Here is a 26,759-nt window from a genome sequence, read left to right as displayed (position 1 = left end):
CCTTCCTTCAATAATAGTCTAATAAAGGAGATATACAAAGAAATGATAAGAAGTGCCAAATTTAAAAATTACTACGTAATACAAAAAAGAAGCCCCAGGAAAACAACCCCAAGACTGTTATAGAACTGTCCCTCTTATTTCATTTATGCCAAAACCAGAACAGATGATTTTTATGAGCACACAAGGTTGTCACTCCAAAAATAATAAGCAAAATCACAAGGGAAGTAAAATGTACTTTCTTATCTGTTTTTTGGATACCCCTCTCCCTAATCTATAGCAGTCAGCATCCTTGGTGTTGCTCTCCAGTTATCCAAAGTCAGTACATCTTTAGGGACTCTACAATGGATCATGCAGGCCTGATGAGCTTTTCTCTTTAAATATCTCTAATAGAACAGCCCCCTTGCAAGATACTCTCAACTGTTTAGATATTAGGAAAAAAGGATTAATAGACTTGATCAACTTAGAGCCATTTGTACGAAAGACTAGATTTTTAACTCAAGTTAAATCCTAATGAACAAAATGCAACTAGAAAATATTTTTGGATATGTGTCCTTCTAGTACTTTTTTTGCAGCTACTATTCCCTCACACATTGATCATTCAAGAAAAATTGACGTTCAAACATTGACACTCTTCTTTTGAAAGGTTTCTTGGGCACATGAAGAAGTATAGTTAAAACTCCACTGAAAATATTAATATTAAATTTTTAATTAGAAATGGAAATTAAAAATAATTTTATTTTAGCATTTAACTGTAAAGGCCAAATTCAAATAAAATATAAGGATGTATCATAAAAATTTATATACAAGGTAACAAATTAACTTTTATCACTAATTTGAATGACTGACAGGTTTTTTTTTTAAATGCTTGAGTAATTTTTCACTGAACTAATGAATTGTAAAAACCAACAGATTGACCCATTCAAGATATGCTTGTTGGTTTGTTTGTTTTGTTTTTTGGCATTCTAAAGAAAGTCTGTTTATTAGCATAGACCTGTTCAGTGTCAATATAAAAATTTAATTTTACAACTTTTAATAAAGATATAAATTTTAACCCTGTATGTAAATAATGCAAGATAGCATGCCCCATTAAAATAGATAGTACAAATGATGAATGTTTATTAAAATATTATAAAATTTAAATCCTACTTAATAATAAAAATGGAAAAGTCTATAACAGTAAATATCCATTTTAATTGTAATATGCAAGAGTTAAATATTAATGTTTTAATTTTATGATGAAGAAATCCAATAAATTTCTTATAAAGTTGTTTTTGTTTTTCTGTATGTGTGTGTGTGTATGTGTGTGTGTATGTCCTTTGTGCCAAAAAAAAAAAATTGGAAGGAGAGAAGAAAACAGTAAGCAAAAAGTTGTGTTTCCTATAGAACACTAAAGGAAACCATTGAAATGAAACCAACTCGAAACTTGAATACTTATCTAAAATATGGATTTCCAAGTGTTTTATATTACCCTTCATTTATTGACACAATTTTTCTTTTAACTCAACTGTCTTCCACATTATATAAAACATCTTCTTGATTTGTTTGATCCTGCAGTGAAATTTTAATTCTCAGTTTACAATATCATATCTATTAGCATCATATATAAAAGAGCACAACAAAGTTGAAGTATTATAAAACCTGCTAAATAAAGGAAGTGGCCATTTTTTAAAATTGCATTCTTGATAGCTGACCTTATCTTTTGGATTTTTTGATAGTTCATCATTTGAAATCTAAAATAGTTCAGCCTTTTCAGTAGGCACCATTTCATCAGTGATGGTTCCCAAGAAAAATTTCATGTATATTTAATTCACTAAAGAATCAAATGTAAATTCTGAAAAAAAAGCTAAAATATATAGTGTCCTTGTCAAATTTGTATGGAAAAACTGTGATGACATAATATCAATTAGCTAGACTAGATTGACTTTCTTTGGCTACCTTTTGTTCAGTTTATCTCTAAGTATGCTTAATGTGGGGGCAGTTTGTTGTTGTAGAATACTAAACTGGCATTAAGAGAAATGTGACCTCTTATTAGCTGCATGACCTTGGTAAAGTCACTTGATCCCATTTGCCTCTATGTCCTCATCTGTAAAAATGATCTGGAGAAGGAAAGGGCAAAACACTCCAGTATCTTTTCCAGGAAAACCCTAAATGGAGTCACAAGGAGTTGGATAAGACTGAAGAATAATGACAAAATGCTTAATATGGTTGGAAAAAAAACAGAATTTAGTCAATTTTAGAATTTGTGTCCTGTGTGGACACAGCTATTTGTAGAACTAAAGTAAAGCAGAGTTGACTAATCCAGTGTACATAATTAAATTTTATAATTCTAGGAGGAAAATCAACATGTCCTTTTGTTTTGATTATTAACTAAATTTAAAAAAAATCTAGATAATTGCCTTAATTTTTCCACTTTCTTTAGCTCATGTGGATATTGTACAGTTTTATTTAAATTCATTGGTAAGGGATTTCTTAAATAATATCCCAGCATGAAAATCCATTTGGGGTAGGGATGGGTGGAAGACAACTTTCTGGAATTTAAGATGCTATCTCAAATATATATATTTAGCATTGGGACTGTCTTAACTTCAGTATTTAGAACTAAACTGGCATAAGTTTATGATCATATTTGTGGCCCTGCAGCGATCATGGGTGTCAAGTATGTTACAACTAATGTTTCTAAATTTGTAACTTTTTTTTGCCTTCATACACATTTAACTCGTTTTATAATTTTAAATACCAGAAAAAAATCATTGAATGTTTTGATTTGGGGAATTTTGTTTTTTGGGGGGTTTGGGTTTAGGTTTTTTGTTGCATTTTTTTTACAATTTTTTTCATATTCCATCATGCATTTGAATCTTAGGTTGTTTGTTCTATAAATGCTATATTCTTGAATTGCATTGGGAATATTAACTGAGTATGAACACTACAGACTGCTTGTGTTACCATTTGTTTGAGAGAGGGTTTCAAGTCACTAAAAATTAAATTATTAAATTATTAATACAACATAGAGATCAAACTTTAGTTAAAAAGGTCTCCTGGTAATACTTTAAAATAGTCTATGTCCTTTTACCCATTGTAATTCTTTTAGGCCATATATAAAGAACTTTGCAAAATTAAGAAGACTTTAGGAGACATGTAAGCTATAAACTTTGTATTTGTTTATTTATAATAATGAATATATGTAAAGATCATTTCACATGCTAAATTGTGAGCTAGGAAATTTGGGGACAATTGTATGACTTTTTTTTATCATGACTTTAGGATGTGTATATAATTAAATATAATTTAATTTGTAATTTTTAAAAGCATTATATCATTCTACACTATTACAGATTAATATTGATTCCATTTAATTTCACTTTTTTACTAGTACTTAAGCTGTGAAGTTAACATTATACATAGCAATATTTTTTACCTAATTGTACTCATAACTTTCACTCTGACTTATCATTACAACATATCTTTGTCTTGGTTCATTTGTAAAATCTAAAGAATTTTTTGATCTTTATTATCCTTATGAGAAGACACAGGATACTTTTTATTAGAATTTTATAAAATGAACTTTTTTTTTGAGAATGGAAGATAGATTATTTTTGTTCCTGGTACTTTTATATTGATTGAAACCACTTTTTTTTATTTGTCTGTATGTACTACATGTCACTATTGGCATTATTCACATTTATTCCAACAAAATAGTATTGTTTCATAACAATATTACTTCATAAAATATATTTATGAAAATTGTCTGTCTAGATAATTTCATTAAATATCTTCTAAAATGAACTATAAAAGTTATTTTTAATTTTTATATATCTCTAAGAAAAATGAGCTTCAATTCTTAGTAATGACAATTATCTAAGGTATCAGAGTGAAAATATATCAAAATTCTGTTATTTATATCACTACCTTTTGCTCCAATAGCATTGTATTTTTCACTTATTAAAAAATTGAACTTCATTTTAAATTATTATTTTTTCATAAGTAGGATCAAAATAACCCCAGATCATGTATTTAATCCATGGAAATGTAAAAACATTGTAGAATTTCAGAAATTCCAGACTTTCTTGAGTTTAATAGGATCTTTATAGGCAGATAAGATCTTCATTTAGAAATTATATGGTTAAGGTTGTATGAAATATTCTATTCCTAGAGGTTTGTATTCTTTTTCTAAGTAAACCATGAGTTAAAGACAGATAGAAAATGGCCTTGACTAATCTTGACCTTCGGTAGAAGAAAAAAATTGATCAGTAAAATTTTAAAACAAAGGAAAATATTTCCACTTAAAGTGAAATTAGTTATAAATTCCTAAGTTTTATAAAATTATTTAGATAGTTCATTTCCACTTCATATGTCATCTTGATTACAATATGTGGTAGTATTAATAGACAATTTCCTAATAAAAACATGAAGATTTGTCATCATCTATTTTGTCTTTTCTCCTATGTTAAGCCAACTTTTAGATTCATTTCTTATATTACATGTTATAGATTTTAAGATTTACTAATTGCTTTTCTCGCCATAAAGACAATTATGTATTGATTGAAAATGGAAGCTGATTACTGTCAACTTAATTACATAAGATATAAAACTATTCACCCAACAAATTTCATTTTCCACCTCCTTCCCTGGCCCATCCTTTCTGAGAAAATGGTGCAAAAGAAGCTTCAATGCATCTGCCCAATTGTCTTTTCTTAATATGAAAAGAAATTTCTCTCTGCACCAATAGTCATCAACTCATACATTGAAGCATGAGATTTGATAACCACTTTCACAGTATGCATAACAACAATTGTGGTCATTGCCCACAAAATTATGCAGCTTCTTTTAAAATCTAACTATAGTGTTTGATTATAACTATTGATGGCAGTAGATTTCATAGGCTGTGAGTTTAAACATGCGAACTATAACCTCTAATATTTTCATGTGTTTTAAATTGACTTTTAGTCTTATTGACTTTTCCTTCTGCCTTATAAGAGATGAATTACCAATTTTAACCATGCCTTCAAAATCTTAGGCAAGGCATTGTTTTTTTTTTTCAAAGAAAAGCATCACCTGTCCATATTACTATCTATCTAACCATTGCAGTCCAGAATATTCCTTAATCCCTTTTCCATGTTTCCAATGTAAAAATGTTCCATATGACTTAAATTAAGACCAGTTAAATCATCCACTATCATGAAATTTAACAAGAGACTGTAGAAGTATCTTTCTGTATTTCAAAAGAACTTTGATTTCCCAATTTCCTAAGCATGGATGGTACTTTCAATAATATAGTTGTCAACTCCTCCCCATCTGACTTAATTTTTTTACTAGTTTGATTTGGTCAGTGAAGTCATTTGTTTTATGGCCAGCTTTTCAGGAATGAGCTCCATCTATACTTAGCTAAACTGATTCTCAATTGGTGATTTCTTATTGAACCTATCAAATTTGGTAGATCCTAGTGGAACATAAACATCTCTGGCAGTCTTTAAGAATTTAAGGTAACCTGTAGGCCATATGGAAGCAATGGAGGACAACAAGGTAAGAGAGATATGCAGCACTAAATACTATTTAAATTTTTAGATTACCTGGTATGTGACATGGAGTGAAAATAAAATTTTATTTGAGCTTTATGTAAAAGTGTTGTTTCTTTTCCTATCACTTAACTTAATTTTAATACTTCATGTACTTTCCTTGAAACTAGCACATATGTCATATAATTATATTCAGTAGGATACAAAGACAGCATGGAAAATTAAAATGCACAGATATTCAAAAAGCCTTTTAAAATATTTATATTTGTTAGAGTTAGCAATATAGAAAATTATTGGTTTTATTTTCATTTTTACCTTATTCCCTCAATTGTATCTACCTTCTTTTAATGGTTTTAACAAAATGGCAATGAGATATGACTCAGAGACCCATATTTCTCTATCGTAAGAAAATAATGGATCAGTCTGAATAAACTGCAGAGTAGGCATTTGTCCCCTAGAATAATTAAGAATTATTCTTTTAAATGACAAAAAATTTCTCTGTTCATTATTTGAGCTTAATAAAGTCATATTTTAGTATTTATCAATGAACTGATTTAGTTTTTAATGATATTTAAATAAGAAAAGGGGAGAAATGGTAACACTCTTTGTGTGATTCTTTTTCTTTCTCTTTATATATATATATATATATATATTTACATTTATATACATATGTATACACACACATATATATACAACCAAATATATAACTATATATATATATATATAAAACTATATAATTCTCTCTCTCTCTCTCTCTTTATATATATATATATATACATAAGTTAAATGAGAAACTCCAAAAGGTGATGACTAGAATTCAATTTTTGCTTTACCTTTTACTACTTAAAATTTTAACTTGTGGAATGAATTTGGCCCTGTGTGCCTTCACTACTGATTTCTTTGAAACTATTTGAAGTTTTTTTATCACATGTTTGTCTGGTTCATATCATAACAAATATGTTTCAGTCTACATTCAGATAATGGATGACATTTTTCATCATAAATCCTTCAAAGTTGTCTTGAATTGCTGAGAATAGTTAAGTTGTTCTAAGCTGATCATCTTATACTATTACCGTTAGTTTATACGGAATACATTTCACTTAGCTTCAGCTAATGGGAATCTTTTGAAGTTTTTCTAAGAGTACCTTGCTCATCAATTCTAATAGCACAGTAGTACTCCATCATAATCGCATACCATAATTTATTCAACCTTTTCCCAGTTGATCGGCATCCTCTCAATTTTCGAATCTTTGCTCCTAGAAAAGAACTGCTATACATATTTTTGTACATAAGATTCTTTTCCTTTTTGCTTTATATCTTGTTTGTTTATATCTTTATTTTGTTTTATATCTTTTTGGGGATAGAGACCTAGTTAGTGGTATTGCTAAGTCAAAGGATATGCATGATTTTATAGTCCTTTGGGCATAGTTCCAAATTGTGTTACAAAATGATTGAATCAGTTCACAACTCCAACAACAGTGCATTATTTCTCACATCCCCTCCAACATTTGTCATTTTCCCTTTTTCTGACCTAATATCCAGTCTAAGATATAAGATTTTAGCACTTCAAAATTGTATCAATTTGCATTTTTTAAAATAAAATAATTTTTCCTCCTGCATATCTCAAATAAGTTTTAGCAAATACTAGACTGTCTAAATCTCAGGGTGCATCATTGACTTTACCCAAAGGTCACCAAATTAACCAAGAACCAAATTGTAAAAAAAAAAAAAAAAAAAAAAAAAATCAGGTTAAATAAATAACCAAAAGATTGGTCTAACTTGAATCAGAATGAACATTTTGTAAGTCAAAGAGATCATTTTTGTCCATAAAAGCCGAAAAGAATTCTCCTATTTGGATACGTTTCTTGGATTTTTAGAGCTGAAAAGAAAACAGCACATAGCAAGATATAAATATACCTGTATTCCTCAAACAGCACTTTTAGTGCCAGAAATTTAGTGGAAGATGGTAAGGGGAGTGGTTTATTTTGTCCCTTCTGGGACCTAGGAAAATAAATATCCTTTCATTTGAAAGGCAGTTTTCAAGTACTTACCAAACACCAAGCACTGAACCAGGCAGGTATTTGCTAAACAAAGATGTGTCTTAACAAGGGTCTTCAAACAGCTTATATTCTGCTTGAAGAAAAAAAATACCTAAATGGATATGCAAATATGAAACTCAGAGACTGTTCTGATCACCTTAAATCTTCTTTTCTGATATCTAAACATTCCCCATCTTCTTCCACTAAACTTCATATAATACAAGATCTGGCCTTATCACCAAACTGATTGTCTTTATGTTACTATTGTACCCCAATTTGTCAAAACTTTATTAAAATGTGGCTCCTTAAATTTAAAGCATTCTTCCTATGACCTGACTAGACAAGATAATGGCAAAATTATCATCTCCTCCTTCTGAACATATTACTTCAAGCGTAAATCATTAGCTCTTTTCACTGTCATGTTATGCTGTTGACTCATAATGACCTTGGATTCCATTAAAACACCATGCTTTTTCTCTGTAGGTGAGGTATTATTCTCCTATTCATTACACTCCAATTTTGTACTTACACATTTGATTCATTTTTTTTTAACAGGAGGGGTAAGATTTTGCTATTGTATTGACAATATAGACTATAGGACTGAGATTCTGTAAAGTCTAGGTTCAAATCCTGTCTGAAACTTATTAGCAAAATGACATTGGACATCACTTAACCTCTCTGTGCCTCAGTTTCCTTATTTGTAAAGTAAAACTGTAAAATAACTCTGTGATCTCTAAGGTCCTTTCTAGTTCCAAATCTATGATCCTATGTTTATCTTTATTAAATTTAATTTTCCTAAGTTCAACCAAACATTTTACCCTTTCAAGATATTTTTGAATCCTTATTCTGTCATCCATCTTTTAATTATCTCTTCCAGTTTACCATCTATGCTTTCATCCAAATTCCTCTAGAATCCTACAATATGTCAGCTTCTTGGTCAATATAGAAAACTATGAGCCTAGAGAAAATAGAAAGCAAATTGTAAAATGCCTGGATTAAAATTCTTGAGGATTTCATAAACTAGCAAAATCGCAAAGTTGAAAGATATATTAGGGACCATGTAGTCAAGCTCAATACTTTAAAAGAATTCCCTTGTCATACCCAACAAGTTATTTTCTTTCCTTTCCAGGGATTATTATTAATAATTACTATTACAATTCTATAGAAACTTAAGGCTTAGAAAATGTATCTTTTAGAATGTATTCACTCACAGCAATTTTGTGAGGTAGCTAACTTAAGTAGTTACTTTCATTTCACAGAAAAATTATTTGATTTGCCCAAGGTCACAAGGCAATTGTCATAGTGAATATACAAACTTATCAGAGCTCTTTCCCATGCAAGATACTGAGGTTCAAATCCCATCTCAGATATTTACCAGCTTTTTATGTATACGCAACTCATTTAATCTCCAAAGAGACTCAATTTTCTCATTTCCAAAATGAGGATAATCATTTTTATATATCAACTTTGAAGATTACTATGAATAAGGTGCCAAGCAAACCTTAAAGCATCATGTCAGTTGAGCTTTTAATCCACAAATATAATTTATTGATCATTAATGACTTGCCAAATACTGGGCTGAGCACTGAGAATACATAGAAAGGCAGAAATACCCTCTGTGCTCAAGGACCTCATCTTTTAATAGAGACCGTGTATAAATAAGTAGGCACATATCAGATGAATAAAGGACAAATAGAAGGTGATCTTGGAAGGGAATGGGGCTAGGGGAAGAAGTAGAATGTGAGCTGAATCCAAGAAGCTAAGAAGCTGAAGTGATGAAGGAGAACATTCCAGGCTCAAAAGACAGCTAGTACAAAGGCCCATAAATGGAGTGCCCTGGGTAGGGAAGAACAAGGAGGCTACTGTAGGGTGAATTATAGAGCATATGGAAGGAAATTAAAGCATTAAAAGATTGGAAATGTAGGAAAAGTAATTGCACTTTAGAAATCATATTGACAATCTAGTAGATGAAGAATTGGAGTGGGGAAAGAATTGTGGGCAGGGATAGCAATGAGAAGGCTCTTGCCATAGTTCAGGTAAAGCCATCAGACCTTAACTAGAGTAGTGGCTCTGTGAATGGGAGTGTTTTGAAGGTAGAAACCTAGGATTTAGCAAGGATTAGAGATTGTCATTATCATTATTAGATAACATACTGCCTACAACATAAATCTAGAAATTTGCTGATTTAAATATCTTGCACATAGTAGGCACTTTTCTTCACCTCTTCCCACAATCCCAGGTCATCCAGACCCAATTTGGACTGGGAAATGGAGAGATGGTGGAGGAAAAACCTGCCACTATTGAAGCAATTCTTTACCTTCCATACAACCCTTACTCTGAGATGCCTAAATCCAATCCAAACTGGTTTGACTTCTCACACTGCTTCCTTGAGAATGGGAATCACCAATCCTATACCTTAATGGGATACCTTCCCTAAGTTATTACCTTATGTAAGGTATTATCATACCTTCCATTTGCCTTGTCTTTATCCCCTCTAGACCACTGAGGAACTGTCATTCCACATACTGAGTCAACTTAAGGATCTCTGGGTCTTGTCAGAGTTCTCAGGTGGTCTTTAAGATTTCTGGACCTTTTCATCCTCTCTGCAGATAAATTTCCTTTTACATATCTTCAAATTAGAGGGCAAATTCTTGAGAGCAGGGACTGCTCAGTTTTTCAATTTGATACCCAGTGTTCAATCTGTGTTGGCAAATAGCATTTAAACTTTTTCATTCATCCAATAAATGTTAGATTAGATTGAATATGATCCCTTAGCAATTATGATCTGACATCCTTTATTTTCAAAAAGTACAAAAGAAGTACTAGAAGTGATAAGAATCTTGATTTGGTCACAAAAGAATTTCAAGTGAGTTTCTTTGCTAGCCTTATTTTTCTAAAATATATTAGAAAGATGTCTACTGCATGAACTCTTTCCCTATTCTATATGATGAGCCTATCTATGGACACTTTTCTTGAAATAATGTTTGTTTTAAGTTCATAATTCAAGAAAAAAATCAGTTAGCACTTAAGAAAGTAATTATAATTTTTCCCATTCAAATTCACAGACTGCTTTCATTTGTATGGATCTCAAGAAGATTTTGTTTTGTTTTGTTTTGTTTTGTTTTGTTTTTTTTCATCCCAGCCTACTCTAAGCCACATATTATAATCATAATTAGCCACTATTGGGAGTGACTGAGAAACATTTATATTGAGATAAAACTTCAATTTTCTTAATATTCAATTATATTTCAGCCATTCCCAAACATGTCCATAGTGTTTGTAACATACAAGACTCAGCCTGGAAAAAATCATCTAAATTTAGAAGATATAATGAAAGGTTAATTATGCTACCAACACAACTATTTCAGTTATGTAGAGAAATTGGAAAAAGAGAAAGGGAAGGGAATTTACATTTATACCACATCCCCTATATGCTGGGTATTGTGCTAAGTGCTTTAAGTTGTGGATACTGCCCTCCTCCTCACTCTTCTTCTTGTTCAACTCTAGTCCTGATTCATTATTCAGCTGTATAACTGTCTTAGATATACATGCTATTAAGACAAATTCTATAGAATGTCTGTGCAGAAATTTGGGCAATAAATATTCATCTGGTCAGCAAAGTTACTTTGAGTTACTATGCTTTCTTTTAGGAGGCTCTGTGGTATTCTGGGGCTTTATGTAATGAGTCCAATGTCATCCACAAATAGAAGTGATTAGAACATCTTATCATCTATAGAGACTCCTTCTTCAGTCTGAAATCTATGTTAGACCTTCTCTATTATAGGGGCAAATAATTTTGACAAGCACATATTTGTAGATGTACACATTCCCTTTTTATGCCTTTTATTATTAAAGAGTCATTAAATGATATTTTTGTTATACATTTTCCAAAGAATTATAGATGACTTTGATATGTGTTTAAGAGAGATCTTATTAGAAAAGAGCCTATCAAATGGTGTTTTTTTTTCTTCCAGATCAAAAAATTTTAATAATTAATAGAAAAATCAATTGTGATGAATATGGCTCTCTTTAACAATGAGATGACTCAAACCAATTCCAATTGTTCAGTATAAAGAGAGTCATCTATACCCAAAGAGAGGACCGTGGGAGCTGAGTGTGGAACACAACATAGCATTCTCACTCTGTTGTTGTTTGCTTGCATTTTGTTTTCTTTCCCAGTTTCTTTTCCCTTATTAATTTGATTTTTCTTGTGCAGCAAGATAACTGTATAAATATGATACATATATTGGATTTAACATATATTTTAACATATTTAACGTGTATTGGACTACCTGCCATTAGGCAGAGGAGGTGGGGGGAAGAAGGGGATAATATGGCATAGAAGTTTTTGCAAGGGTCAATGTTGAAAAATTACCCATGCATATGTTTTGTAAATAAAAAGCTTAAAAAAAAAAGAAATATACATGAAAAAAATTAATTAAAAGGTAATAGCCTCAATGGGATTTCATATTTTCTACATCTTTCAGCTAATTGTGAAATGATAAAATGCATATCACTTGTGAAAGGCTGCTTGTTTTTTAATTATACGCTGTGGAGGATGCCCTCAGATTATGTATAGATGACTCATATAGATTTTATACAGATAAAAGAATCAATATTACAGTAGGTTAGTGGTTGTTGATATTATCTTGACTCCTTTTTTGGTATTAATAAAGTCTGAGATTTTTCCAATACCTTTAGTCTCTTTCCCTCTTTCAGATACTTTGTATCCCTCTTCCTTAATCTTAGAATATTGTATCACCTATAACATAAATTTCTTCTTAAATGTACTTGCTCAAACTTGTCTGCTTATCCTGTCTTTTGTTCTTTTTAGTGTCATTTCTACCTCTTCTGTAAGCATATCCAGATGATGATATTAGAGTATAAGTGTAGAGGTTTCACATGCAAATTTTTTTCTATTTTCTGTGTGTAGTCCTCATTCCTTTTGGGATGATTTTGCTTAGTTATATCCCTTGTCAAGCTTCCTTTGAACACTATTTTTTAAACCACCCTGCTTCATCTGTTATCTATCTTCATAAAATTTTAAATGAAGTAACTTTAAAAAATTCTTGTTGAATTCAACCAATATTGATTTAACGTTCAAGTCACTGGAAGTATAAGATAAAATAAAAATAATGCTTGCCTTCAAGGAAATTAACTTCTACTTGGTAATGTAATGTACACATGAAAATACAAAGTACATAAAAATAAAAATAAAATAAGTTCAAGATAAAGAAAGTGTTAAGAATGGAGTAGGGTTGGCGGCATCAGGAAAGGTTTCAGGAAAATAATATCTGAACTGTAACTTGGGAGAAATTAGGGATGCCATGAGGCAGGAGTATTATGATATAATAAATTCCATACATGTTTGCAGATGAGTAATGAGATAGCAGACCAATACAACTAAAATAGAGAACCCAAGAAATTGATAGACTAGGCCCAGTCAGTTAGAAAGAAATGAAAGATAAGTCAAAGAAAAAAAGTAAAATAAAAGAGTCAGTGAAATTTAAAATTTGTTTCTTTGACTATTAATGTTCATCTGATTATAATTACTTCTAGCAAAGTTGCATTTTCAATCATAAGTTTTCTAAGTACATTGAAAATTAACATTATATGGAAAGGAAATGAACAGGAAAAAATTCAGTTCAGTATTCAAGTTATACCATGCTTCCCTGAAACTCATCAAACAATTACATTTATTCCATATAAAAACAAGATATTAATTACCAAGTTTGCAGCTGCAACTTCCCTACCTCTAAATCTGTAGATAATACTTTACACATTCTCTTTAATATTCTGTCAGCACCACACATGGATTTCATCTTGAATTAGAATCTGTTTCCAGATTTCTTAGTCCATCTTATATTCTGATTCCAGATTTAATCTCTAAAATACTTCTTTGATCTTATCCTTTCCTTGCTCAAAAATCATTAATAGCTTTCCATTGCCTGTCAAATCAAAATGTGTAATTTTGTATTTTGTAATATGTAATTTGTTCTTCAAGGCCCCTAATGTCTGACCTTTTCCAAACTTTATAAATATCACTTCTATTACTGCCCTATATGAATTCTAACATAGCCTATTATTTCTTCACTACTTTGCCTTTAATTATGCCATTTCCTCTTTCTAGAATGCTTTCTTCCAAAAGACTATCTATGAGAACCAGCTCAAATATCAACTTTTACATTTTGACTCCCTGATCTCAGATAATTTCCCTTTATACTCATGTTAACACTTATTTTATACCACTAGTATGAAGAAGATTTGAAGTTCTAGAATATAGGTAAAAAGTTTGAAATGTTGGGCTTTAGGTCAGGTAAATAGAATATAGTCAATGAACCAATTAAAGTGAGCTTGCATCATCTGATGACTATCCCCTAAATAACAAAGAAAATAAAATAACAGAAGGGAGCCCTCAAGGAATCTATTGGGGGGACTCCAATGTTTACAGATAAAGAATATAAACAAAATAAATGCAAAGTGATGAGGAAGGAAAGGCTATCAGATTTAAAGGTATAGGGGACTGATTAATTGTAGCAATCTGAAAGACCTTTTAAAGTAATAGACTCTTAAAATTAGCTTTTTAGGGAGTCTCCCAAGAAGTGAAAAGGAGAGAGTATTCTAAATATTTGCATATGCAAAGGCAAAGGACAAAGGAGATGGAATGTTGTGTATCTGGTACAATAAACAGACCAGCTTAGCCATGGTCTAGCTTCCATAAGATGGAGTAATGTACAATCAGCCAGGAATTATGGGTTTTAAATGTCAAACAGAGGAGTTTCCTTTATATTTTAGAGGCATTGGGAGCCAGTGGATTTTTTGAACAGGTTATTATTGTCAGACTTGTTCTTTGGAACTACTAATTGGCAGCTAACTGAAGGATGCCTTGGAGAGGGAAGAAATACAAAAGTGGTTGTCACCTTGATGTAGAAAAGAGAGTATTGAACTTGGAATCAGGAAGATCTGGGTTCAAATTTCTACTAGAAACTCACTGGCTATATGGCCCTAGACAAGTCACTAAGCCTCTTTGATCCTCATAGATTTAACTTGTGGGTAGGACTTCATGGTCTCTAAGACCCCTTCCAGCTCTAAGTCTATGATTCTATGAATCTATAATAACAGGGAAGCCAATTAGGAGGGTATCGTGATGATCCCAGCACAAGATGATGAATCCCTGAACAAAAGTGATTGTGATGTGAAAAGAAAGGGACAGATATGAGAGGTCTTATGAAAGTAGAATCAACAAGACTTGGCAAATGATTGTAGATGGAGTAAGGAAAAGTGAAGAGTCAAAGATGAGTCTGGGTTGTAAATCTAGGTGACTGGAAGAATGATAGTCTCTTTGAACAGGGAAATTGGGAAGAGAGAGAAGAGTCTTGAGGGAAAATAATGTTTGGTTTTAAACATTGAATTTGAGAAGTATATGGGACATCTCAGTTGGAGATGCCCAGTGCAGATATGAAACAGGTGCTCAGGAGAGATGAGAGCTTTGTGTGTAAATGATCTTCATAAAAGTAATCACCTAACCCAAAGGTGCTTATGAAGTCACTACAAAATATTATGGAAAGCGAAGATAAAATGATCTAGTTCTTATTCTGGTTGTACAGTCTTGCATAGGTGATATGACAATGATCCAGCATGAGAGGAATTAGTTAGTTGGGTAAAACTTATAACAGAATATTGTCATGAAAACTAAACCCAAGAAGAGAAAAGGAAGACATTGTGTAACAGTGTCAAAAGTAACATGTCAAGGATGAAGACTGAGAAAAGGCTATCCTGTTTGGCAATAATATGATAATTGGTATTAACATTTTCCTTTGTGATCAGGACAGAAGCCACACTGTAATGAGTTTAAAAGTGAATTTAAGGTAATCATAACTAGTAATAGCTTACATTTATATAGTGCTTACTATGTGCCAGGCATTGTGGTGCTAAGTGCTTTATAATTATTATTTCATGTGATCCTCATAATGACCCTGAAAGAAAGGTGCTATTATTATTCCCATTTTACAGATAAGGAAACTGAGGCAATGGAGATAAAGTGACTTGTCCAGGGTCACACAGCTAGTAAGTGTCTGAAATTAGATTGGAATTCATGTGTTCTTTATCCCATGCAGTACTTCAATGCACCACCTAGTAGAAAGTACGATTGGGACATAGGTTTCTCCAGTTTCAACACACTTACCGTGACGTTACCTTCTATTGACAAAAAACTTTAGCTATTTAGATATCTGCTGGAATTCTCTCTGCCAAAAGTAAAGCTGATGAGAAATGTCTGATTTATCTTAATGCTAATTCTGTCCTTCCAAAAGTGAAAGAAGTGACAAGGGCAATTGATAATTTAAAGCTGATTCTGACCAGAAAGGAAGATCTGGTTACTGAAATAGAGATGACAGTAATCTTGGGTATAAGTAGCTATTCCATCAGAGAATTCATGAAAGGGCAAAGGAAAGCCAAAATTTGGCTAAAATACTCTAGGTTTGGGGACAGCATATTTCTAAGAGTTTGGAGGAAGTTTAAATAGGATCTATGTTGATCTGAAAGTGTCTTCTAGTTCTTATACTCAGTAATTATTTGGTGTACCATTTGTCACCTACTACCTGCTACTATTATACTACTATCTACTGCTATTTATATCTTATATGTTTTTCTAGATGGTTAGCTCTTTGAGGAATAAGAATACTATATCTATTGTTCAATTCATTAAGAATTTACTGAATGTCTATCATGCACAAGATTCTGTAATTAATTATATGAATACTAAGATAATAACAAAAGTATTATCCCAGAAAAGCTAATGTTGTACTAGGAGAATGCAGCATATACTGTGATAAGTAAATACTAGGGTATTTAAGGAGGAAAGAGATTATTAATAACAATTGGGAATATCCCAGAAGGATTCTGAGGTACAGAGGTTAATGGAGGGAAGAGTACATTAATATTTCTTGGGTATCCTCCTGTCCCTCATAATATTTAACACAGTTAAACTGAGTCTCACTCTGTTTAGTATAGTAAATTGGTAATGATCAAAACTGAAGAGGAGTGTAGTATACTATAAGGAATGATGGTCTGGAATCCAGGGACCTGGATTTTAGTCTTGCCTCTTCCGCTAATCACTATTTACATGACATTGGGCAAGTCACTTAGGACAATGAAATAGAGGAGTCTAAAATTCTTCTCTGCTCCAGTAATCTAGAATTCTATTCATTTACTTCTACTGTACCAGGAAAAAAAATAGATCAAGGGAGCAAAAATAGGAAGAGTCTAGATAGTGAGTCAAATGCATATAAAAGATTAGTATCCAATTAGCCTATAGACAATAAAAAAATATAGAAAATAAAACTAAAAGGATTCATTCTTTAATAAGATGTAGTTGAAGTTTGTTAGAAAAGTGGTTTTAAAAAAGAAAGATAATAGTTTCTTACTTTAAAAAAATAACAATTCTAATAGGAAAGATAATATAGAATGGAATATTTATCTTACTTATAAAAGGAGAAATCCACTTTTCTTTCTATTATTTGGAGTAAGATCAATGATTCAATTATATTAAAATTAAAAATTCTATACAATAAAAATTAATGAAATAAAAATAGCATTACAAAAATATTGACAGACAATATAATAAATTTAAACATGGGCAATGCTGTGATACAATGGAAAGAGACTTAACTCTTTGTGTCAGAGGAATATAATATCTGTCTGACCTCAGGCACTCCCCATGTCATCTTCCCTGGGTGGGCGTTTCTTCATCTGTAACCCCCCCAGTGCTTGAAGCACTGAAAAAATCACTGACCTTCTAAGGTCTCTCTCCTGTCTATGATCCTATGACTAAATTCCAAATGACTAAATATATAAATAAATAAATGTGTAAGAGTGTGTGTGTGTGTGTGTGTGTGTGTGTTTTATATATATACATATATATATATATATGTATATATATAAAACTTTTGGTTACTGCTTGTTAAGCATGACAATGGCAAAGTTAATTAAAATTACAAAATTCAATATTAGTAGGAATATGGAAAAATGAATTATACATACATAATATTGTGCTAGGTACCAGGAATGTGAAGGCGATAATAATCATAAGAATAATAATCCCTGTCCTCAAGCAACTTACTTTAGGTGAGAAGAAATAAGGGACAATAATGTACATAGATCAATATATATAAAATATAGGGGCTGAACTTGTGACTTTTTTTAATGTAAGCAGCTTTCTGTGAGAATACAACTATTATCAATGCTTTTCAGCAACATATTCCATTAACACTGATGTGAGAGCATTGCTTGTTATATATTCTGAAGAGTCAGACATTTTACTAGGGTTACTGCCAATATATGAAAGAGAGGGGCTTTGAAGTCAGGTCTCTCTGACTCTGAAAACAATTCTTTATCCAGCATGCCACGTTGTCTCCCATATGCAAATTACATTCAGAGTAAATATAAGATATTTTGTTTTGTGGTGGGGAGAGAGTCAGAGAGCATTAACAAATGGGAAGGTGAAGAAAGACTGCCTATAGGGATAGCATCTGGTAACTCCTTGAAGGTAGGTAGGGATTTGGGGGTAGTGGTAAGGAGTGAGAACATTCCAGACACAAAAATCTAACTATGAAAAACTATAGTTGGAATGTTATATCTGGAAGGAAAGCAAATAGGTAGATTTAGCTAGAATATAGATAATAATAACTAATATTTGTTAACATTTATATAGTGTGTTAGGTTTACAAAGCACATTACAATGTACAAAAATACATCTTGTTTAATTCTCACAAAAACCTTGGGAGGTAGGTTATTACTATCCCCATTTTGAAGATGAGGAAACTAGGAAACTAAAGCTTATAAGAGGTGAAAGTGACTTAGACCCAGATTCACACAATAAAGTCCTTCAGGTTGGATCTTTCTAAATCCAAATCCAGCCCTAAATGCAATCTAGCCGCTGCCTGGAATAAAAAGACTCTAGGGAGATTAACATGGGAATAATTTGGAAAGAGACTGCATTCAGATTAGAAAGTACTTTAAATGCTCAGAGGCATTTGTAGTATACCCTAGAGGGGGACAATGAAGCTTCTTGAACTGGACAATAACATGGCAAGATCTGCACTTTAGGAATGTTGGTCTGATAATTTTGGAAACATGTGTAAACTGCAAACAGAAAGACTATCTCTTGTTCATGACTGGAACTAAGAAGAAAAGAGTCAGGAAAGATATAGATATTAAGGGAATCCGAGATACAAAGCATTGGCAGACAATTTTCTATAAATTATGAAGTGAAGTCCTCTACTGGAAAAGGTAACATAGGTGGCTTTCAGAGAAAAGTAGAGATTTGGAACTGATGCTGGATAGTATGGGGTTTGAATGGTTGTAAAGCAATGAGTGGTCCATTGAGTTTGGATGAAATAATTTTGTTCAGGGCCCATTCATCAGGGGTAAATGATTTCCTCAAAAACTGTGCAATATTATGTGAGTAAGAGTATAAAAGGCAGAGGGTAGGGAAATAAAGATTGAGGTTTGGGAAAGAATAAATATTTGTAAAACAAAGTATTCAGGGATACATAAGTTAGCAGAAGAATTGCACTGGTTAATTATTGAGTCAAAATTTTAAAGCAAATAAATAAAGCCTCAGGGTTGATGAACAGGGGCAGAAGAGAAGGGATGAAGGGAAAATGAAGAATGAATGGAGATTTTGATGAAATGGAGAATAGATTTAGATATGAAGAGAAATAAAAGCATAGGAAGTTTTGGTCCAATAAAAGAATTTCAGAGTTTTTTGTAATAAAAATGGAACACTTATGATAGATGATGAGGTCAAGAGCATGACTGTTCTTATGATTCACTGAGGTAGAATGCAGGTACAGATCACATGAGAGTTGAAGATATTATTGAACTTAGAGGCCAGTGTGTTTGAAGGGACTTCAATATGCATATTGGGCAGGGGTGTTAAGGTAGAGAGTAAGAGAGTATGAACCACGTACTGCATGCAGAAAGAAAGTGGAAATGACCTGAGTAGAAGTAGATAACTTCTAGAATCTGGATTGGTTGACAAATCCAAGTAGAAGAAAATGTACAGTGGTGACAGTGGGAGAGATTAGAAATAGTAGGAAGAAATAAGTAGGTCTTATCCTCTTCCTGGGGCAGGAGAGAAAAAACATTCTATATGGGAGAGGTTGGGCAGGGTTTCAGTGTCTTCTAAGAAGAGCCAGTTTTCTATAATTATAAGGAGCTGGAAGAAGTTACAGAGAAAGAGATCCAATAGGACAGGCTCTTAAAAGGATACAGTGGGAGGAGAAGATAGAGACATAGAAAGCAACAAAAGGCTAAAATCAATGGGAATAAGGGAGCAGATTGACATAGGAGAAAGATATCATCTACATAGTCTTCTACTCAGCACACTGGTGATTGGATCCCAAGATTTAGATAACTGTAGATTTATTCCCCTCCCTTATTCAGCAAGGACATGCCATAGATGTAGATTGCTTTCATTATCAACTTCCTAGGTAGGAGGGAGAGGATGCCAAATCTCATACATTGTTGCTAGAATTGCTAATTGGCAATATCTGTTTAGAGAGCATGCTGATAGCATACTGTAAGTTACCCAAGCAGTAGTATCATTGTTGGAAATATCCAGAGAGAGTATTATCCAAAAGGAAAGAAGTTTTTGTTCAAAAATGTTTGGCAGCAACATTATTTTTAGTGAAAAAGTTAGAAGCAACTCAACTGGGACAAATGGGAAATAATAAATTTTGGCCTCTCACTGTAATGGAAGCATGTAATGCTAATAAGTATGAGGTACATAAAGAAATTTGGGGAGATCCATACATGGAATAATATGAATTTTAAAATACAGAACCAGAACAAGAGGACGCACTGATTGTGATTATGAAGGCAGGGAGAGGAGTATAGGAATGGATATGAGATGAATGGACCAAAAAAAACTCAAAAGGACATAAGTTGGACAATTGAATTGTAATAAACACTTCATGTGTTGAAATTCATGTAAATAGTTGTGAAGCATGCTTTTATTTTATGTTTGAAGTAGTTAATAAATGATTTTAAGAACAAGCTTTTTAAAAATGGGGATTAAATTGCTACATTTCAAAAATAGGATTTAGGTTTGTTTTTTTTTTCCTTTTGGTTAATGTACCATGCATAAACCATTGGGCTTCTTTTATTTATCTTTATAAAAGTAGAACCTTGGATGAGATCAGTGGAACCAAGAATTATCCTTAATGTAGCAATGGAAATAGTTACTGAAGCATGGAGTAGTAGAAATCACAGCTAGATTTGAAATCAAAAGGTGTAATTTTGAATGCCAACTTTAAGATTTACTAGTTATGTAAACTGTATGCAAATAAATATCCTTTCTGAGTCTTATTTATTAATTTTATAAAATAAAGCTTGTATTGTTTACCATAATTCCAGAGTTGTAAGGAAAACCCTGGCTTAGCAGGTTTCCCCTAACTGGAGACCTTTAAAACAAAATCTCTTCTGGTATTGATTGATCACAGAAAAAAAAAAAAGTTATCTACATCATTGTATATTGGAAGTAGGCAATCTCCTTGTTTCTTACACGTTAATATTGTGTTGTAATATTGTAAAGAATTGGTACAGTTGATAAATTTATAGATGGATAGAAATCGTTAATAAAGGGAATATAAATGCTATCAGGATGCCCTTGGATGCTTATCCTGACATTTTTAAAGAGAAAACAAAATCTTAATATTGTGCTATTATCTGCCATTATACATATTTTCACAAGAAATTATTAGAATTTCAAAATATGTTTCATTTCTTCAGAATTACTTTTAAAGTATTATAATAGCATACATCTTACAGCATTTTGTAGGTTTCAGTGTATGTTCAAATGAATCATCTAATTTAATCTCATTTATACAAATTACCAATAAAGTATTTGTTATATCTATTCATCATGGGGAGTTTGGGGACAGACCTGTGATTTCATCAGTAACATAGGACTTTTGAGAACTCCTCCAAATCTGCTTATTAGCAGCTCCTCTGTAATTAATTGTTTTCAGCATAGCATATGTCACTGAAAATTTAAGTAATACTAATAGTCATATAGATAGTATGCATCAGGGGCAGAACTTAAACCCATGTCTTCCTGATTCCAGCCTTAAATTTGATCAGATTGCTACAAAGATGAAATTGGGTTTTTCCTTCTTAATTACATGACCTAAATTTTGGTTACTTCACCCAGCTTTTTCTGTAACTGGTTATACTTAACAGTATACAGTAAGTAAGTGGAAATCATTCAAGAATTCCATTAGATAAAAGATAGTGTGAATTTACCAAGACAAAAAGTCATATTTATTCTTACCTATTATATGAGAAATTGATTTCTTGCTAATGCTGCAATGAGTTCAAATGGTAAGGCAGTTTCTGTGATTGCCCTGTCTCTGTTAGCTCTAAATTGTTTTTCTTTTATATCTCATTTCTACTGTCATTTCTGATGTCTCTTTGTCACCATCACCCCATGATAAGATGAAATACATATGGCTCTATAGGATAAAACATGATACAGTTATAACATATTAGTTCATGCTAATGACATTTTGGAAGGACCTACATAAAACTTCAGTTTGCAAGCAAGGCAAAAACAAAAGCAGGATAGGTGGAGTATCTTTTTGAATATTTGCAAAGATTTCTTTGCACATTAGCATTAAAATACTATAATACATTAAATGCAGGATCTGCAATAACATTTTTCTTTCATGGCAGAAAAGAACAAATATTGAACACTCTCTTAGTGGGAGGATACAGAGATAGTAGTTTTCTGTTTCACATTTGTGTCTTTGAATTGTGAAAGTCAAGAATGTTTTCTCATAACCTTGGAAAAAATCTGCTGGAGTTCTCAGGACTATGTTCTGATTGTAATTAGAGAATGTTCACAGTAGTTCCCTTTTGTGAGGGGGCTCACCATCCACTAAGAGTGGGATAAGGGTGGAGGGAGGAGGAAATATAATTTTTTATAAGTGAAATCTATTCATTAGCCAAATTTGAAACAAAAATTGAACTTGAACAAACCTATCAAATTTTCTCTGGTCAGCCTTTTATTACTATCTTGTCTTGAGCCCTTTTTTTAATGACATCTATTATCAGATTGAAATGGCGATTGAGACGCTGCAAAAGTCTGACGGTCTGTCCACTCACAGAAGCTCTCTTCTCAACAGCCATGTAAGTTGCCTCTTCTTCATGTAAACTAATCTCTTTGCTTGTTCTGCATGTTTAGCTTGCCTCTAAATGCTTGTTTTATTTATTTTGCTTCTTAACCTTCCTTTCTCAGCCACTTACAATCTTTACATCATTCTTGGCTTAGCAAAGTATCTCAAAGTAGAGGCCTTTGAGTCTCGTAATTAGGTTTTGATAAAACTTTTTGGATAAAAACTTAACACATTTTAAATTTAGCAACTTTACACTTATTTGTAAAACTAGCTAGTAGGGAATTTGAAAATCTTTTTTTTTTTTTTTTGATGTTGATTTACCATGGAGGAAACATATAAACCTACATCAGTTTGTGGTGTAAGTAGACAATCTATTTTTTTACTTGCATATATAAATAATGATTCAATTTTTAAAGCAACTTAATAGTAGAGCTAACAACAAAATATTTTAAGTGGTATAGATATGTTCTTAAGGTGCTATCAGGCATTTGAGTGCATTTATGTAGCCTCAAAGGTCTAGGGGACCTGTAAAGAATTTAAGCTGGTCCCCAAAAAAGGAGGAAAAATAAAAGAAGATAGAAAGTTAAGAGTCTATGAATGCCAGATTTTGAATTGTAGCTGAGAAAACAGAATGAAAACTATATGCTTTCAAGTCATTAGTGTTAATTGTTATCAACCACAGTGTAGCTGGTGACCCTGGTAAGTGTGGAAAGAAATGAGACATATTTTATAAATTAACTAACTCATGATTTTATGTGAAATTTTATTAACTGATATTCAGATTTTATAATATTTCATGTGCTTTAAAATGCTTTTAGGAGGTGTTTTTGAATAGATTAAATAAAATTTCTTAACATAAATGGAAAAGTTTATTTTAAATGAATATTCTTTTAAATTTCTAGCTTTAGGAAAGCAAGTTTTCCTTTTTGATTATTTAATACAAAAATATCCTAAATTCAGAATTAAAATTATTTAGGATGTTTGCATGATCGATTCCATTTTGGAGAAGGGAAGGGAAAGAAAAGAAAGAAAGAAAAGGGGAAAGAAAAGGAAAGGAAAGGAAAGAGAAAGAGGAAAGGAAAAAAAGGGAAAGGAAAGGAAAGGAAAGGGAAAGAAAAGGAGAGGAGAAAAAGGGAAAGGAAAGGAGGAAAAGGGAAAGGAAGGAAGGAAAGAAATCATTAAAACCTCCTTTGTGTGGATTTGATGATTTGAATAATTCAATTTAGTATAGTTTCATTTTATTAAAGCTATATAACTATTTCATATGCAGAAGTTATAGTGGTTTGTATGGGAATATCCATTAAGATGAGATTAAGATTCATTCTATGAACTGAATGAAGATAAAAGAAAACAAATTATTCCAGAAAATTTGAATTAATATTGCAAAACTATAGTAATTCTCTTTATTTGTTCTGATATATTTCTATTTAGATGGAAGTTTTTAAGTTGTCTTAAGGTGAATGGGGCAAAGCTTCATAATAAACAGTCTAGGAGGTGGGGATAATAACTAATTTAGAAGAAATACTTAATTTGGTGAATGAGTAGCACAAACATGGAGGGGAAATGATAGTATTTATTCTGTGGCTGATCTTTTTTTGATGTTATTGTATGTTTAGTGTTCGTGGGAATTTAGATGAAAAAATGTCATTCTGTATATTACAATTGTTCTTGTGTTTTTGTTGAAATCTGTATTGTTATAGAGGTAGTATTGTTATAGTAAGGGAAATTTGACATTAATAAGACATTAATAGGCTGGAATATAAGCATCAATACTGCAATGTAAAATTTATAGGGTTTTCATTGTCCTTGTGGGGGAAAAATTTTATAGGGACATGAGAATCAAAATTCTCTTAACTTTTAACTTTGCAAATGATTAGGCTCTTTGTCCCACAGTAAAAAATTCCATTCAGATTTTATTTTTACTTGGTTATTTTATACATGTGATATTGCATATGTTTGAATTTTAATTCTATTTTATCATCTTTTTCATATGGGAGTTTTAATAAACAATAATATAGGTAAAAAAACATATTTGTATGTTTTTAATTGTTGGTTTGTTTAAATTTTCAAATATGTTGTTTTTGACATTTTCTCTTGTAGAATGCATGAAGAAATAATTAATGTTAATGAAGGTGTGAATGAAGCAGCATAAACAGCAGACAAATGTTTCTCACTCTGTGTCTTCAGAATGTTTATTACCTAGTGTTGAAAAATCATTCATACTGTTTTTCAGTGCCAGAGGCTTTCTTAGTGCATGGAAAACAATGGTTATAAATATATGCAAATGCACTGATAATTTTTTTCTCTTAATTCATACTTAAGATATCCTCAAATTCCATAAAATTTACTTATAGCCATACCTAAAGTAGAGTTCTTTAGATACAGTGCTGATTTGTCAGCAAGATTTAGTGTAGCAATTAAATACATAGATGCTCTCAGACCAAGTTTCCTCATAGAAACAACTCTATTAAATTAGTGATCTTCAGAATCTTCTCAACTTTGTAAGAATAAAACCTAATTTTTTTGCCCCTTGGAGTTTGATGGTTCTTTTATTTTTAAATATATTTAAGAAATTTGAATTGTTCCTTTGTATAGATTCCAAGTGATATTCAATTGCTAAGGATATTATAGACTTGATAAACTTAATTGGTTTTCAATTGAATGTAAAATTTCTAGTAAAAAATATTTTGAAAACCATTTACTTTTTGAAGTTCAGGAAATTTACTTACTAGTATGCTTTATCATGTTTAGAAAGATATATAGTATAAATTTAGGTTTACTGAATTTGTAAAGTAGGTGGTGAATTCAATTCTTTTGACTAAAGATTTTGATTTAGGGAAACTGTTCTATCTAGCCAGGGTATTATTAGTTCCCCCAATTAATCATTTTCCATAGAAAAGTGTCCCTCCCTTATCTATGACTATAGGGACAAAAAGTCAGTCTTAATAAGATAATAGTATGAATTTGGAAGGAACCATTGGAAGTTATATGTTCCAACGCCCTCTTTTTTCTATATAGGACACAGAGATACAGTAAAAAAAAAAAAAAAAAAAAAAAAAAGATAAAGGAATCAGGTTTAAATCTATACCCTAACACTTACTACATGTGTGTGTTTGGACATAAGTTATTTACTCTCCCTTCATCTCAATTTCTTTAGCTGTAAAATTAGGGAATTGGGCTAAATGTTCTCTCAGGTTCCTTACAACTCTAGATCTATGATCTTATGATTTCAAGTGACATGGCCAAGGTCACACAGGTAAGATGCAACCAATCCTCAATTCAAATCCAGGTATTCCTCGAGGTCTTCCAGAGTTAAAATTCAGTTCTCTTTGCCATTATTTTGTTTCCTAGGCTGCTTTCCACATGAGAATAAGAAATTGTTTCTCAGGAAATGGAATAGATAGATGGTAGAAGTTAAAAGTAGTCTTAGAGATTAAGTATCTACTCATCTTAATGTCATAAGAGTCAAAGCTGATGAAAATAAAATTCTACTTAGTAAAATTAATGGTTTTTCATTTTTTTTCTCTAAAATTTTTCATTCAGCCAAAACACCAATTAAATTCTGTAATACATTTAACAATTAGAAATCAAGTAGAACTTGTACAAAGGACCACCTACTTGTCTAGAAACATTCTTAGTTTATAGAACCATTACTCTGCGTCCATTGTTTGCTCCTCTTTAGTCTGTGATCTTAATTATTTGGGTAGCTATTTCCTCACCTGGTGCAGATCTCACTTTTCCTCACATATTCTTATCCCAAGTAACCATCCTTCTCTATTTCCTAATATTTTGTGGATTTCAGTCCCATACTCAGGTTGAGCAATTCTTGCCACTCACACAAAGACATCATGACCAGCCTACCTCCTTTTGAAGATTAAACCTATATTTATAGAAATCCATGAAATTAAACTTTCTAATTAAACTCATTGGCACATTTTGATTCATCTTTGTGTATTTTTCTCTCTACTAATATAGGAAATGATAGATTTGATTTTGAAATTTTTTTACTTAACATGCTGGTGACTATA

The 26,759-nt window shown here is 31.7% G+C and overlaps 1 protein-coding gene across 8 annotated transcripts in view; it reads left to right on the top strand.

The window, feature by feature from the left end:
• RFX3 (regulatory factor X3) overlaps window positions 1-26,759 on the top strand; it is a 316,948-nt gene that overhangs the window by 188,897 nt on the left and 101,292 nt on the right. For 7 of the 8 annotated variants that reach the window (XR_012484828.1, XM_074282832.1, XM_074282831.1 and 4 more), the window contains one exon: window positions 22,670-22,744. The exons of the other annotated variant lie outside the window; for it this stretch is intronic. Coding sequence is in view for 6 of the 7 variants with exons in the window: in XM_074282832.1 (XP_074138933.1) it covers window positions 22,670-22,744 (75 nt within the window). In the remaining variant the exon portion in view is untranslated. The remainder of the gene's footprint in view (window positions 1-22,669; window positions 22,745-26,759) is intronic. 8 annotated transcript variants of the gene reach the window in all.

This window comes from Sminthopsis crassicaudata, chromosome 1, assembly GCF_048593235.1.
Source record: "Sminthopsis crassicaudata isolate SCR6 chromosome 1, ASM4859323v1, whole genome shotgun sequence".
NCBI classification, from domain to species: domain Eukaryota; kingdom Metazoa; phylum Chordata; class Mammalia; order Dasyuromorphia; family Dasyuridae; genus Sminthopsis; species Sminthopsis crassicaudata.
The sequence above is the reverse complement of the archived record's forward strand: the minus strand, read 5'-3'. Positions and strand labels throughout refer to the sequence as shown.